Consider the following 16792-nt stretch of genomic DNA (forward strand, 5'->3'; position numbering starts at 1 on the left):
ATGTATCTTGAAGTCATGCCAAGTTGCATACACCAATGGCAACAATACCAACTCCCACCAGAGTTATTCGTACAAAAGGAGGTGGTCGTACTTCACCGGCTGCAGGCTCAAACTTTTACTAATATGCATTCATGCTTAAGATATACCCGACTCCTTATTTAGATGCTTATCTTGGATGTGGGGCTGTTTGCACAACCTTTCATGCAACCTTAGATCAGTGAAAAGGCATTCTTTGCGACGACGGCTTCGAGGTCTGTCAGACGCTCGTTCTGCAGGCCAAGCTTGTCGCAGTAGTTGCCATGTTGGTCCCGGATGAGGGTTGCTACGTTTTTTTTGCATTTGGTTAATATAAAAATTTTCATTTTTCTTGAAGAGAGCTTCTTTTTTAATATTGAGTTACGGTGAGTAGGCGTCTTTGTTCACGAGGGCACAGAACCAATACAGGTAGTGCAAGTTTTTCGTGCACTTGCATGCATAATTTCAAAACGAGAGCTGCTTCACAAGCGATAATGTGGCTTTCGTAAGCACGAACGGCGGCGCAGGAGTCTGTGAGAACGCTCGTGTGCGAAGGGTCGATCGTATCGGAAGCTATAACAATCTGCTCGGCTATGGTGCTCATTGCTCGCCTAACCGAGAAGGCTTAGCGTAAGGATTCGTCACCATATACCACCGCGAGTGCACTGATCGAGATGTTTGTCTATTTTGCCGCATTGATGAACACTGTCGAGTTGCGATTCGCTGCGATGCGGTCAAGCATCACGCAAGCACAGGCCAGGCATCTGCCTTTGCAGTATTGTGAAGGGACATTTCTTATGAATTGCTTTTACTTGTAGATAGCTCTACAATAGCTCGGCAGGGCTAGGGCGCATTCAAAGATGGCGTTTGGGAATGCGCCGACCTCGCTTAGAGGTAGGTGGCCAGCCTTGGAACGGAGGTGGAGCACTTGAGGCGTGGTCTGGGCTCCAATAACTTGATCGATGCCGCTGTGCATGCCGAGACGGGAAGTACTCGAGGTTTGTGTAGGCCGAGGGCTTATTCAATGCCTTCACGCATGAATGCCTTTACCTTCGCCTTTTCTACGTTTTTAAAGTAGTCGTTAGAGGTGACCCAGTCAATGTGGCTCACAAGGAAAGCGTACTTGAAACACAGAAGGCAGTGCTTGGTACCTGAGACTAGCTGAATTCTCGGAGCTTGTTTTTCGTTTAAGCGGTCATGTTTGCTATTTTTCATGCAAGGCAGCCGCTGGCCTCGACTAAAAGGCCGAGAATGCATATGGAGTCAATGCGGGGTAGTCATTGGTCGTCTTTGGCTTGTAGCGCTATAAGTAGCAGGTATCCGGGGATCACACTACGAACGCCTTGTCGAGATTGCCAGAACAGCAGCAATTCTGATTTTGTGGGTGGCAGTCGCAGTGCGGTATTTTGTAGATGGGCTTTTGTGGCATAGAGAGCGGCTTGAATAGCCTGCTCTACTTGCACCAGTGGGCCTTCTGGGCATCAGGTGGTGATGTCATCTCCGTATACAGCATAAATAATGTTATCGATGTCGCAGAGTTTTACAGTGAAAGCTAATATGAACTCAAAAGTCTGGTCACGCATGTTGCCGTAGTTGTCCGCTGCTGCTGCCACCCCAACCGCCCGCACCACCGCCGTTGTCTGTAACCAGAATTGAAAAAAATATTCTATAAATAAAGAGTACTGAGGACATGGTGGGGTTCGAACCCGGTTCCGCGGTGGGCCAGGTCGTATTCTACCGCTGAGCCACGCCGCGGCTTGAAAGTTGTTCGCAAAGTTCCCTTAGGCCAGCTTGATGTCGGAAAAAGATTCGTGGTAATATAAGTGATAAAGTGTTTTATCCACTTCAGGCATAATTCCTCATCGTCGTCAGTGACTGCATGAGCTATCGCCACAATATTTCGTGGAAGTGTTTAGCGGATACCACGCTCTTCAGAAGAATGCCGAAGGCAAGCATAGTGATTGCTGGCCCATTACTCAGAAGTTAAGATTATTACTGCCCTTGTGGCAACCCAGCAAAGGTCCTTGCAGCATTTACACAATAAATGTTTAGAAAAGACCTTGAAACGCCGTTCTTCTAACTTTCGCTGTGACAGTTCTGTGCCTTCCGCGCCTACCTGACGTTTTTGTTGCTTTCCGACAGTCTTTATACTGAGTTTAGTAGTTTAAACATTGTTTGTTGAAGGGGAGCGCATAAATTACTGCCGCGTCTCTGTCGAAAAAGTATTGTGATACCCATAGTTGGGCTTTTCTGTCTTGCAGAAAAAAACGAATGTATGCATGGAAGTTTTTACCGTGGCCGCAACTGGCTGAGAATTCCAGTTGTAGGTGGTTAAAGGAGGTGTCAAATACTTTGCTGAAATATAGGGTGAGAAGGCCACAGACATCTCTCGTTTTTGAGTCTAAGATCTGCTTATTTTGTAATATCGTGACGTTTTGTAGTGGTAGGTGAGGATGGAACCCGTCACGTTGATTGGCGAGTTTTTGTGATCCTCCGTGTGATGCAATGTTCGACTTAGGAAGGCTTGTTAAGCTGCTTTTCCTATACATGACATCGCGTTAAGCCAGTAGTCAAAGTTTTTTTGTGTATGACGTGTTTTTCCTTAAATATTTGAAGTTGACAGTGGTAGATTTTTGTCATCGATGGCGCATTTTAACACGTTAATACATATGGTACTTGTATGAGCACTAAGCAAGAAATGACAATTGATTGCCCAAGCGTGCGCACATAAACAATTTGACTAAAGTTGAACAAAGGAAGCACAAGCGAAAACGTCTGACTCTCTCATTTTCTTCTGTCGCTGATTACCATGCATGCCCACCAGTTCATATTGGAATGATTAAAATCAGCAGCGGTAAGTAGTAGTGGAATTTGAAATTTGTTGCACACTGTACTACAAAGTTGTGTAGGCACTGCGGAAACAGTGTGTAGTATCTGGCGCACGATAGCAGACACTAATTACAAAGGTTACAGCTACTGAGGAGCGGAGTGCTACCTACGAAATTTGAAGGCACTTGTCAGTTACAATAACACGTGACGCCAGCTATTTTTATTATAGTGTACAACATTCCACCAGCGCGCGAGGCCGTTTTATCTTGCCTAAATTATGTTATGTTTTAGACATAGACAGCTAAATGTACTACAAATCGCCAGACATTGATGTTTCCGTTCCCAAATTGATATCATCAGTACCATTAGGGAGGAAAGCACAAAAACGGTCATGCTTATATATTAGGCTCCCGAAATTGCATACGGAGAATGATAAATGACTGCCGGAGCTTTGTTGTCAAACTCAGTGCATGGTATGAGGTCTATATTGCTGTGGTGGAGCATGCTGAAGCAAGTTGTGGGAGCGGGCTAGTTGATTTTCTATGCCTTAAACAGCTGAAGCACAAAAATAAGAAAGGAAAGAAAACAATGTGGACAGTTGTTTGTTGTCTTAGTCCGTTGTTACGTTTTCGTGCTTCAGCTGTTTAAGAAATAGAATACCAACTAGCCTGCTCCCACGCCTTCCTTCAGTAAACTTATAGTTCGTTGGGCTCTGTAAAGCGTGCAAATTTTAACCCCTTACTACTTATCGTTTGTTCTCGCTGTTTCCTTGGTTCGTTGTTACCTTGGGTCGCTTCATCTATTCAAGGTAGAACATAACCTTGATTGCATGATGAACATAAGCTTGATTGCTTAAAACAAGTTAACAAACAGTAGTTTACAGCTGTATTGTAGTTTCTTGTTTTGTCGTGGAAAATACCACTTTCTTTCTAGAATGCTGCACCTGGGCAGATCTTCCTCGAAACACAAACACTGTGTTATGGTGTAATGTGGTCCCAGGATCCGGAATAAATCAACCGGCAGTCAGGTGACTCTGTACACAGAAAACAGAATTTAACACAACCGATAACTCTTACAATTCACACACAACACACTATAGCGTTCCTTACTTACATGCCAAACGTCCTACGCGCCTCGGCACATGAACTCTCCTACTCGCCGTTATGACTGTTGCCGCTGCGGCGAGGTCGGTCGTCACCGGTGTTCCTTGTGCAGTCACGCTGCCTTGACCGTGGTGAGGTGGTGGTGGTGGTGATGGTGGTGCTGCAGGCCGGTAGATCACCAGGCCACTGCAGTGCAGGTTAATGGCCCGTCGCCAACATGAGCCGCGGCCACCTCGTGCCACCACTCGGGCCCCAGGACCTCAGGCCACTAACAGACTATGCTGCTGGTCCCGTGTCAGCGCCGGCCACAGAGCGGGAAGCCAGCTCACCAGGTCCGCAAGGCTGCCGGACACCTGGTTGAGTGACGCAGCCCGAAGCAGGAAGCCAGCTCACCAGGTCCGCAAGGCTGCCGGACGCCTGGTTAAGCGATGTCGCGACCCGAACCGCCGACCAGCAGCTGCCGTTCGAACTGTGTCACGCTCCAACTGCCCGAGCCGCACGCCCCGCTCGCGCTTCCTTTTCTTCGTCTTCGCCTCCAAGGCGTACCGCAGAGCAGAACTGCCGTTCCCTCTTCGCCCCGTCACGGGCCACACAATCCACATCATCACACCACCCCCCACTTAAGATAGTTGTGAGCAACTATACCAGTCCATGCCAGGCGGTGAGTAGGCAAAAGTGCAGGCGCGTTTGTAAAGAGGGAACAAGTTCACACGAATCCGAATGGTTGTGATCCACACAGTACGTGATAAAAAAAACACATGAAAAATACACAAGTGGAGAAATATTAGAGCAATTCAGATGCGACCTAAGTAGTCCGCTCCTACATTGTCTGAGCCTTTTATGTATTCTACGGTAAAGCTGTACTCTTGCATTAGTAAGCTCCATCGTAACACTCGATTATTGACGTGTTTGGCTGACTGCAAGTACCGGAGTGGCTGGTGGTCGCACTGAATAATGAAGGGTTTGCCGCATAAGTAACTGTGGAACTTCTGAACAGCCCACACGAGCGCTAAGCATTCACGCTCTATTGTGGAATAGCGGGCCTCTCTAGGCAGCAGATTGCGACTAGCATAAGCAACCGGATGTAAAATATCGTCCCCACTGTTTTGCAGAAGCACTGCGCCGATGCTTGTGCTTGAGGCATCAGTACGGAGCACGAAAGGCTTCGAAAGATCCGGTGTTTGCAGTATGGGACTTGCGGCGAGCTTGTCTTTCAGCACGGTGAATGCTTTTTCTTGCGTCGGTCCCCACGATACGATGTGATGTTGGCCTTTCTTCGTAAGGTCAGTCAAGGGCTTGGAAATTTCTGCGTAGTTCGGAATGAACTGCCTGTAATAGCCCGTAAGACCGAGAAAGAATTGTACAGCTTTCTTCGTCGTGGGGCGCTTGGCGGCTAGGATCTTGTCCAGCGTTTTCAGCATTGGTTCTACCTTCGCCTCGCCAATGCAATGTCCGAGGAATGTAATGGTACGCTCTCCGATCTCACACTTGCTCGGTTTGATTGTGAGGTTTGCATTGCGGATTCTTTCGAAGACAAGTCGTAAGGCTTCCATATGTTCATGCCATGTGCTAGTAGCGATGACCACATCGTCAAAATAATGATGCACATTCGGCAAATCGCCTAGAACTCTCCTCATAAGGCGTGCAAATATCGCTGGGGCAGTCTTAATCCCAAAAGGCATGTATTTGAAGTGGTAGAGCCCCGACATGCTTGAAAATGCCGTCTTTTCACGACTGTCTGGAGCCATGGGCACTTGCCAATAGCCCTTCGTGAAATGGAATTTCGAGAAAAATTTCTGTTTCCCCACAAAAGCTAGAACAACATCAATTCTCGGAATTGGCTCACTGTCGAAAACCAAGGTCTTGTTCAGCTCCCTAAAGTCAATGCACAACCGTATGGTGTTGTCGGGCTTCTTGACGACAACGATCGGCGCATGATATGGCGACTTTGATTTCTCGATTATGCCCATTCGAAGCATCTCCTGTACCTCTTTTTCGACGTTCTCACGCAGCGCTAGAGGAATCGGGTACTGAGGCACGTGAACCGGCTTTTCGATGACGAGGTCAAGAGAGCATTTGACAAGTTGTGTCTTGCCGGGAAGGTCCGAAAATATGTCAGCAAACTCTTCGCACAATTGTCGAACTTGTTGAAGTTGGTCTGTCTGCAGTTTGGGCGATATCTTGACGTCTGATGCCGTTTGTGTTTGGCATAGACTGAGAGAGGGGATGGTATCCTCAGAGTCGTTGCTCTCACTGTTCGCCTCTTCCCCAGGTGTTGCACTTGTAGTATTCACTGCAGCCACCTGATGAGGAGACGTTATTTCTCTTTCCTCATACTTCTTCAGCATATTCACGTGGAAGACCTTGATGCTCTGCCCTAAGTCAATTGCATAATCAACATCATTCTTGGCTTCAGCAACTTTAAACGGGCCCTTCCACTGCATGAGAAGCTTATTGGTGTCTGTAGGAAGGAGAATTAAAACCTTGTCACCGGGCCGTAGCCTTCTGTGGCGGGTCTTACGGTCGTAATAAAGCTTTTGCTTGTCACGTGCTTTACCAAGCTCTTCATGAGCGAGGTTACAGGTGTGTTCGAGTCGGTTTCGAAGGTCCACAAGGTAAGTGTACGTTGTTCGCAATTCATCCTCAATGTTCTCGTTCGTCCACAGCTCTCTTAAAACACTCAAAGGTCCACGCACATGTCTGCCGTAGATTAACTCAAATGGTGAAAAGCCCAAGCTGGCTTGCGGTACTTCGCGATAAGCGAAGAGAAGAGAAGCAATGTAGCGATCCCATGACCGCGGCTTCTCCTGACACACCCTTTTGAGCATGGCCTTCAGCGTACCGTTGAATTTTTCGACCAATCCATTGGCCATGGCATGATATGGGGTGGTACGAAAAAACTTTACAGTTAGTAGTCGGCCCACTTCTTTCATGAGTTCCGACGTGAAACTTCTACCTTGATCGGTAACCACTTCTCGAGGCAGGCCCACTCGGGAAAATATTTCAAGGAGGGCTTCTGCAATACTGAGTGCGTCGATGCTGGGTATGGCTACTGCGTCAGGATAGCGAGTAGCGAAGTCAATGAGGGTAAGCACATAGCGGTTTCCCTTATCTGATCAAGGAGATAACGGTCCGATCAGGTCAATGGCGACTCTTTGGAATGGTGTCTGTATGAGAGGCATGTTGCCCAACGGAGCGACTCCGACTTTCCCTTTCTGCGTTGTCCTCTGGCAGACGTCGCACGACTTGACAAACCGTCTGATTTCGTCATGCATACCTGGCCAGTAAAAATCCCCAAGGATGTGGTCTGTGGTACGTCGCACGCCTTGGTGACCAGCCATAATGCCCTCGTGTGCAACCTTCAACATGTGTTGTCGAAGTGTCCTTGGCACGACTACTTGCCTAAAGGTCCTCCCCGTAGAAAGGCGGTAATGTCGATACAGTAGACCAGCCTCTTCAGAAAATTGGTACGTCGTGTCTTTATTGGAGTGAAACTCCTTCCTAATCTTGCTGATGCAACTCTTCAGACTTGGGTCGTCTTTTTGGCTCTCAGTTAGCTGCACTCGGGTCACTTCTAGCGAACCAACTAGCGGAATCTTCATCATACTCTCCGTCTTCCCCTGCGTCCGGACGATGGCAGAAAGCAAGGTTGACTTTTCCCAGCATGCCGGGATTTTGCTCGAACCAGTCGATTCAGGGAACAGGGCGTCAGAGTACTCCGAGGTAGTATCTGGCTCCTGTGGTCCTTTTACTCCTGGAATATTGCCGAGCACGAGGTCGTACAAAGGGTTAGTCATGCATAAAGCGTTTACATCACCATCGAAGTAGGGCGTGTGTATCTGTATGTTTGCTTCCGGTAGTTCCTTGGCCTTTCCATCCAAAAGCATAACTCTTGCCGTCTTCCCGGTCAGGCATCGATCCGGCACGAACTCGCGTCGGACGATGGTCGTGTTGCTCCCTGTGTCTCGTAAGACACGTGCGCGTTGTCCAAGCACCCGTCCTTCAACCACTGGCATGTTGTCGACTAAGAACATAGGTTGGTTCTCGCACTTCTTGGGGCATTCAGCAGCGCATGTCTCATCCTTGGACTTGGCCATAGGGAAGTAATCCTGTTTTTTCTGTTCTCTCATGGCACAAGACACCGACATGTCTTTGCTCTGATCCTTGCAATCGGTGGCTTTGTGGCCAAGCCGCCCACATGTTTTGCATTTCACAGACTCTTTCGGAACCGCACGACAATCTGGAGCGCTATGTCCTTTGCGGTGACACAGAAAGCAACTCGGCTGTTTGTACTGTGACATAGCACCAGGTTTATTTGCCTCCTTTGTATCATCTGCAATTTTACCAATGTTATTGACTCCCTGTGCTTCGAGAAAGCGGTCGGTGCACTCTGAAAGGGATGTAAGGGTTTTGCATTCCCTCTCTTTCAGGAAGATGGCCAGCTTCGGATTACAGCAACGCAAGAATTGCTCGGCTATAACATGGTCACGAAGAACCCCAAATGTTTTGGGCACATCAGCCATCTCAATCCAGTTATCAAAATAACTCGAGATGCTTGCTGCTAGTTGTTTCCCTGTTTCGCCATCTTCAGGCCTGGCTTTCCGAAATTTGTCTTTATATCCTTGTGCCGTGAATCTGAAGCGCTGAGGTAGGGCTTTTTTCACTTTATCATAGTCAAGGGCCTCGTCAGCAGTCATTCGACCAATGACAGTGAGTGCCTCACCAGTTAAGCACATGCTTACGGCTACTCCCCATTTATCTCTTCGCCATTCTTGCCCAGTAGCCACGCGTTCAAACCTCTGCAAATAGCGTGCAGGTCATCGCGTCGCTCGTCAAATAGCGGTAGTAACTTCTGCGGATTCAGGCATGACGGGTTTGCCGATGGGGCGAGTGCTGCCGCCGCAGATGGCTGACTTTGAGCACTTTGCTGAAGCTGGAGCTTAAGTTGGAGGATTTGCAGCTGCCTCTCGTCTGCTAACCGTTGCCTCTCGTCCGCTGACCGTTGTCTCTCGGCTGCTTCTTTGGCCTCTTCTCTCTCAGCTGCGCGCTCATCTCTCTGCCTAACTTGCTCTCGCTCAATCCATTCGCGAAGTTCCGCACCAGACAAGCCTAACAGAGCTGCTACAGCCGCTAACTTATCGAGATCCATGTCTCTCGTCTTGTGCTGCGTGCATACACCTGACTGGCGATTCCCGCGTTCTAGATGTTACTGGCGGGATCCTGGCAGGCTCGCCAAGTTTGTTATGGTGTAATGTGGGCCCAGGATCCGGAATAAATCAACCGGCAGTCAGGTGACTCTGTACACACAACACAGACTTTACCACAACCGATAACTCTTACAATTCACACATAACACACTATAGCGTTCCTTATTCACATGCCAAACGTCCTACGCGCCTCGGCACACGAACTGTCCTACTCGCCGTTATGACTGTTGCCGCTGCGGCGAGGTCGGTCGTCACCGGTGTTCCTTGTGCAGTCACGCTGCCTTGACCGTGGTGAGGTGGTGGTGGTGGTGATGGTGGTGCTGCAGGCCGGTAGATCACCAGGCCACTGCAGTGCAGGTTAATGGCCCGTCGCCAACATGAGCCGCGGCCACCTCGTGCCACCACTCGGTTCCCAGGACCTCAGGCCACGAACAGACTATGCTGCTGGTCCCCGTGTCAGCGCCGGCCACAGAGCGGGAAGCCAGCTCACCAGTTCCGCAAGGCTGCCGGACACCTGGTTGAGTGGCGCAGCCCGAAGCAGGAAGCCAGCTCACCAGGTCCGCAAGGCTGCCGGACGCCTGGTTAAGCGATGTCGCGACCCGAACCGCCGACCAGCAGCTGCCGTTTGAACTGTGTCACGCTCCAACTGCCCGAGCCGCACGCCCCGCTCGCACTTCCTTTTCCTCGTCTTCGCCTCCAAGGCGTACCGCAGAGCAGAACTGCCGTTCCCTCTTCGCCCCGTCACGGGCCACACAATGCACATCATCACACACTGATATGTGTTAAGCCTTAAAGAAGTTTGTTGGCATGGTGGTTTTATGTTTAAAGTTAAAAAAATATAATGATGACTTGAACGCTGTCCTCTTTACGTACGCCCGACCTGTGTAAATGCCTAAATTCACCTGATTACCCAAATTTGTAATCACGACTTCTTCGTCGAAACACATAGTGTCCTTCCACGTTTGCGAAGAAACCACAGGAATACCTTTGAAAGTAAAATTTTCGCACTGCGAATCAACAAGATAACCAACATCCATGCTAAACTGGTGTGTTCGCTTAGATGCTATACTTTGTAGCTTGCCTTAGGAATCCTTAGGTAGTTGTCCTTTATCATCAATTGATTTGTCAAGGGCATGTTTGGAGACGTCTTTCTCTCTAGCGCCATTTTGCAATGTTTCACTCATCAAAAAAGTACCACACTCTCATCTTCCCTCTGAATACTTCACATAACATCGATGTTCAAGGTATCACAGATGTCCCCATATTTTGTTTTCTTACTTTGAGTGATAGTGGTGAGGCACACCGGTGGTGACAAATAGCTACTCGTATTTACCTCGTGCTTTTACTGTGAAACTGTTTATGCAAGAGACGCGTTATGCCAACTGCATCGCGTAGGCTATATACCTAAAATAAGGTAACGTACACAAGGTCACCGATGCAGTACATTTTTCATAACTATAAAACTAAAGAGCGGTGTTATCCAAGCCACCTTATCACACTCTAGAAAATTCCGCTTATAGCACGCTGCTACTGCCAAATGCCACTAGGAAGCTTTCAGAAGATTTGTAGTGTTTCTAATATTTATGCTTTAATGGCGCGTGCGAGTAAACACCCGGTAATTGCGTCTTCGCCATAGCATGGGTAACAATTTTTACTGAAATTTTGTGAATACGTTTGTTAAAAGGATATATACAATCGCGCTAATGTGTATGCTCCCAATTAGCATTTCAAGTTACCGTGTTGTACTCTTTTTAGCCTACACCACCTTCAAGTCCCATTCCTGGTCCAAGTAGGGTAAGTGTTTCATACGCTCACCCTTGATGTTCCTCTTTATCCCACGTGTCTCGCGATTTCCGAGGGATAAAGTGAGAGCCTGGTGAACGCCGTTTTCACAATACCGCGACGACTGCAAATGCGGCGTATGCGTGAACGTAAACCGCGATGAGGCGTGATAAGTTGCTGTTGTTTTTCATTTATTCGTGAAGTCTCTCATTCGACACGCCAGCTAATCGGCAGACGACGTTGCTCATGACGCATTGCAACAATTTGTTGTAATTAAGGACATGTTTACGACTGAGGCGTAGCCAGACTTTTCCGAGGGGGGGATTCACACCAACACCACAGGGGGGCGTGAGAGCACCGGCGTCAGCTTTACTGCATGACGTGACTATCAGCGGTAGTTTGAGCAAAATGGGTACCTGTATATGAATGTCGTGAGACCTCCCCTCCTCCCCATGTATATGCTTGTGAAGAGAGTAATTATTTATGTGAAGTAACCGCACAAAATACAGTCAACTACACGTAGAGTGGCCTTCTTGAGCAACGACCTCTCGTCGCGTCAATATATGGACTAGTCTTTGAAAACACATCAATGCGCTGGCCCATTCAATTGGAGAATGCTTCATTAAACGTAATAACAAAAACTTGGAAAATGGAACGTGGCAATATCTGTTAAGGGTAGATGGCCTAGTCTGTGTCGGGGCGAAGTGCACTTCACAAGTCGAGGACGGCTGCGTTTACAACGAGGACTGAGAGGTATAGGCAGTCGTTTTTAGACAATGATATTTAGATTTCAATTTTGCTTACTTTGCGGAGCGAATAATTTCTTACTGTCGATAATTGTGACTTCATGTTTATGGGACTGATTTTTTTACAGCAAAACCTCTTCAGCACAGGTGGCGTACGGCGTCATAGTGGTCCGCCGCCGCAGGTGTTGGTAGTCAATATCGCAAAAAATAAAAAAAGCTCAGTAAATAAAGAACACCAATGACGGAATTGGTGTAACCCCAGGTCCTCTGCATGTCAGCCCAGTATTCTACCACTAAGTCACACTGGCGCTTCAGACTCATTTGAAAACTGGGTCAGGTAGGAAATATGTGAGAAAAATAATCGCGCTAATATGAGTAATAAAAAAGTTTTCGAACATCAAAGAAACAACTAGGCGTCACACAGTGCGAATAGCGTCAATTCGGGTCCAATGAACTGACCATTACAAAAGCTTGTTCTTGTTCACCTATTGATTGTGGCGCATAGCCACTTCAAGCATAATTTCTTAACTTTGTCAGCCACTGTATGAATATATCTCACAATATTCCATTCCTGTAGCGGATACAACGCTCCGAGAAATGATCAAAAACAGCATAGCGAGTGTCCACCTACTGCAAAAATATTACAATTATTCATGGCGTAGTGAGTACCCAACCAGTGTACTTGTTGTAGTTATTCGAAAGTGTTTAAAAAGCCTTTGAAAGGCCACTCTTCAAGCTTTCGAAGTGACAGTGTTGCACGTTTCACTCAGGCCTGGCGTTTTTTTTTATGCGATGCTGCACATGTCAAACAGGCTTAATTGCAGTGAAAGCATTTGGTCAACATTTTTTTTACTTCACAGTAGCAATCAAAGCACGCTTGCAATACGCAATAATTGTTTTTTTTTGTAAGTTGTGCTGCACGTTGGCCACATGATTTTGCAAGCCTTATTTTCAGGGCACACTTTCTCGCAACCTTGGTTGACATCATGTTGCATTGTGACATGGAATAGGAATGAAGTAATCCAATCGTAGAGCTTTTATTGTGCGATTTGCGAGGGCAAGGGCATCGTTGTTGATAAATGTTCACTTGGCCTCAATCAAAAATGCACCTCGGGTCACACAATGCCTACTACTAGAGAAATAACTTATTTGCTGTTTATATGCACCAGAAAACCTAAATAGGCGCAAATACGCGGAATGTTCTCGTTTTGTTTTAACTTTTGTTGATCTGCTCCCTTAATTGCTAGCGTTGTGGCAAGGTGTCTTCCGTTATTTGCAATCGTGCACGAGTCATTTTCCTTTACGTCAACGGACTAATACCTGTACAGAATATTTCACTGTGCAGCATAGATATGCCACGCACACACTGTTTTAACTACTGCGCCTAGTGATCTTTGCAGCACTTATGCCAGCGTCAACAGGAGCAGCCTCGTACCACACAAATTGTCGAGTGATCGGTTCACTAGTGATAATGGAAGGAACTCCAATCTTACTCAATGCATAGGGTACCACAATCAAATTCTCTGAACTCGTGAAATCTGTCGAGGACTGTTAGCGCATTAAGCACCACATTATTTACGTTGTACTGTTCACCACCCTTGCCTAGCTGTTGTCTGATTCGGATATTCTGATGCGAGTCTCTGAAATTTCTGTAATCAATTCTGTAATGGGATATTGCGTGGAATATAACCAACCCCGATATTTAGTCTACATAAATTACGAGAATGTGTTTGACCCAGTCGAGACATCAGCAGTAATGCAGGGACTACGGAATTAAGGCACCGAGGAACCCTAAACAAACATACCGAAATAAATGTGCACTGGAGCCACAGCCACGAAAGTTCTCCATAAAGAAAGTGACAGAATCCCAATGAAGAAGGGTGTAAGGCCGGTGTCACAGAACGAGCGCTGAACAAGGGCGCGCCGCCAAATTCTCGCGACGAACCGCCGGAGTGACGCTGCGAGGTCAACGAAAAAAAAAGAAAAGAGAAAACAAGCATCCAAGGCTCCCCGGGCGCGCGACGCTCTCTCCTCGGAAGCGTGGCTTCGCCGATGAACCTCCTCATCCCACAACGGCGGCCGAGCAAGCCCTGGAAATTTCTAGAAGGAAAGAGGTGTGTTATGCCGGGTTGAGTCATCTGTCGGGGACGGGCTTCGTACCGTCTCGCGCCTCTCCCCAGCCTTCGCTGCGTATTGCGCCGACGAAATGACGAGAACTTTCTGGAATGTCGCGCGGAAGGTATTTAACCAAGCAGCGGAGATGAGAGATCAGGAGAAGACGGAAGTTAGCGCCAGAGCGCGTAGGGATTCCGCCGTGTAGTCGGCGAAGGTTTTGTCCGTAGCGACAAAGCAGGAGAAGAAGAGGATTTCCACCTGAGGGGTGAAGGCTCGAGCTACAGGCAAGAGCGTGTGTTTACCGCTATCGAGCGAAGACGCGCGGCAACAGCTGCGTGTGTGAAGCCGACGTGTTTCCGGCGAAGAAGTTCGAAGCTTGGAGAGTTGCCATTTGAAGACGCGAGGTATCCTGGAAGAGAAACTTTGGCGAGGTTTCCTGGAAGAGAAACTTCAGGGGGCAGCGGAACGACAAAAACGCTGGACTTTGAGTGAGTGATTCTCGGAAGAGTATCATCCAGACTTTTGTTCCAAGGACTTTGGACTGAATAGGTTTTTTATCTCTTTAGTCTTTAAGTGTCTCGGTTGTTCAATGCATGTGACTGCATTGTAGTGCGTATTGTTGTCTGTGTCTGTTGTTTCGAGTGTGGCTGACTGTACTGTGTAGTACGTTGTTTGATTGGTGACATATTGTATGCGACTATTGTTGAGTGTGCATTCTTGTGTATTGTTTTCGATCTGCCATTATTGAGAATATAATTTTGTTTGTTTATCAACTCTCGGCTCTGACTTGTTCTTTGGGCCACAGCCAGCGTCCGCTGGCGCGCCAAAAAGGACCACTTCTAAATTGTTCACGCTTTCGTGGTGCGGTTCGGGGGGGCCAATACTTCGGCCCTTGGAATTAGCCCGGCGATCGCCTCCGTAATTAACGGGACCTGTGTGACAGCCGGTAGGTACGATCTCTCCATTGCTAATCACGACGTGCTTACAGGAGATTTTCAGGACCCTATACTGGGAAGAAATAGGGTTAAGAGTTATTTGAGAGTATCTTAGTAATCTGCGATTCCATGATGAGAAATTGTTGATGAGTAACTCAGAGGACGAATTACAACCGCTGATTATGAACTTGACCCAGAAAGCAGAAGAGTAGTTGTGAAAATAAAAAGCACAAAAATAAAGTAAAGGGCAACAGTCTCCGCAGAAAACTGCACTTTGCGATAGGTGGAAACACGCCGAAAGTTGTAAAGAAATTTGTTTACATGAACTGGTAGTAACCGTGGAGGCGAACTTTGAGAGTGAAGTAACTAGAAAAATAGGGATGATGTGGATCACATTCAGCAAGCATTCTTAATTCATAAATGCTAATCTGCCACTTACCCTAAAAAGGAAGGCATAACAGCTGCATATCACCAGTAGTTACCTAAAGAGCAGGCACCTGGAGGCTTACAAGAAGGGTTCAGCTTAACTCGAGGGCGACACAGCGAGTGATGAAAAGAAAATAAATAGGGGTAACTTTGAGAAACGAAAGAGAATAGAGTGGACAGGGAACAATTCGATGTTAATGATATCATAGTTGAAATATAGAAAAAAGAGGTATGGTCTGGGCGAACACCTCGTTGCAAGGATAACCACTGGTCATGAAGGTGAACTAACTGCATTCCCAGAGAAGGCAAACCCACGCAAGGGCAAGAGCAAGTTAGGCGGGCAGATGAGAATAAAAAAGTCGCAGATGTAAAGTGGCAACGCGATAAGGGGCAGAACGTGGCAGAAACTTTTGTCCTGCAATGGGCATAATCAAGCCGATGATGGGGATGAAACAACACTGGTAAAAAAATCAGTGCTCTATTCAATTTAAAATTGAAAAGTTTACAAATGGCGCCTACTCAATATAGTAAAACAGGACTAAACAACAGCATAAAACGTATGGGAGCGAAATATTGATTCGAAGTCCTCTATACAACTTGGCAGTTCAGAATGTCACAAAGCATCTAGAACAAGATGCTTGGACATTATCAAGTGTTGTATTTTGTTTGTTCACGCATTCCTCTCAGGACAAAGACGATGACGCGCAGAATTATTACGCGTCATGAAGGACTCTTATTGAGGAAGAAATAAAACATGATTGCGCTGCCAAAAAAATAAATTATCACAGTAATGCACTGGATTGTCGCAAAACGTTAGAATGGCAGCCAAAGTTTGAGGTCCTGACGTTGCCCAGCTCAAGACGAACAATCCTGGTGAAAGTGCAATTCTCATTTGGAGTTGGTGGTGCAGGATATTCACTCGAGAAGGTAGCAGTGGTGTTCGAAAGTTGGTTGATGCACTGATTTACCCTCCAGCAATTATCTTCTTCAAAGCGCCGACGTTTCGTGCTTATGAATTCAATAGTGGATCAGTTCTTACACATGAGGACGTTTAAGCTACTATAATCAATACTATTCAACACAATGCTGAACTTGTCTACCTCTGATTTCATTGTCAGACTAGTGGCAGTGGGCTAGCAGGTGTATTGTGTAGATGTCTTATGACTAAGTTTACGATCGAACTCGTGATACGAGTTCCTCTTTACCTATCATTTTTCGAGAAACTGACCAGCGAAAAAATTGCGAGGCTTCTGATTGCACATGTTCCAACTTCCTCATGCGCGTCGGGCATCATGCGACTTTCTGATGCGTCTCATACCACGCCCGTCTCGTGCCACTTAGGTAAGGCTCCAGTGTGGCCAAGCGACACCAATGCCGTTCGAGGACTTGCACTAAATACTGTGCGTGAGAAACTCGCTTCACTTCAGGGAGATTCATTTGAACCACCTGTAACTTCCCCCGTCAATATTGTCCCGAGGATGTTCACCTAGCGGCACGGCCAATCGTGTCAGACAAGCCCGTACCCACCTTCGTGCTGTCTTACGCGCAAGCATTGCTGCAAGCCCCGCAACCCATGACCAAAAGAAACTATCCATCGTCTCAAGAACAACTGCACCAGTTCCACAGAAAGCCTG

The 16792-nt window shown here is 47.2% G+C and overlaps 1 protein-coding gene across 9 annotated transcripts in view; it reads left to right on the forward strand.

Annotated features, from left to right (window-relative positions):
* LOC142764790 (uncharacterized) overlaps nt 1-16792 on the forward strand; it is a 318584-nt gene that overhangs the window by 64182 nt on the left and 237610 nt on the right. For all 9 annotated transcript variants that reach the window (XM_075865312.1, XM_075865316.1, XM_075865317.1 and 6 more), the window contains exon 4: nt 10910-10948. In XM_075865312.1, the coding sequence (XP_075721427.1) occupies nt 10910-10948 (39 nt within the window). The remainder of the gene's footprint in view (nt 1-10909; nt 10949-16792) is intronic.

Source organism: Rhipicephalus microplus, chromosome 6 (assembly GCF_043290135.1).
Source record: "Rhipicephalus microplus isolate Deutch F79 chromosome 6, USDA_Rmic, whole genome shotgun sequence".
In the NCBI taxonomy this organism is placed as follows: Eukaryota; Metazoa; Arthropoda; class Arachnida; order Ixodida; family Ixodidae; genus Rhipicephalus; species Rhipicephalus microplus.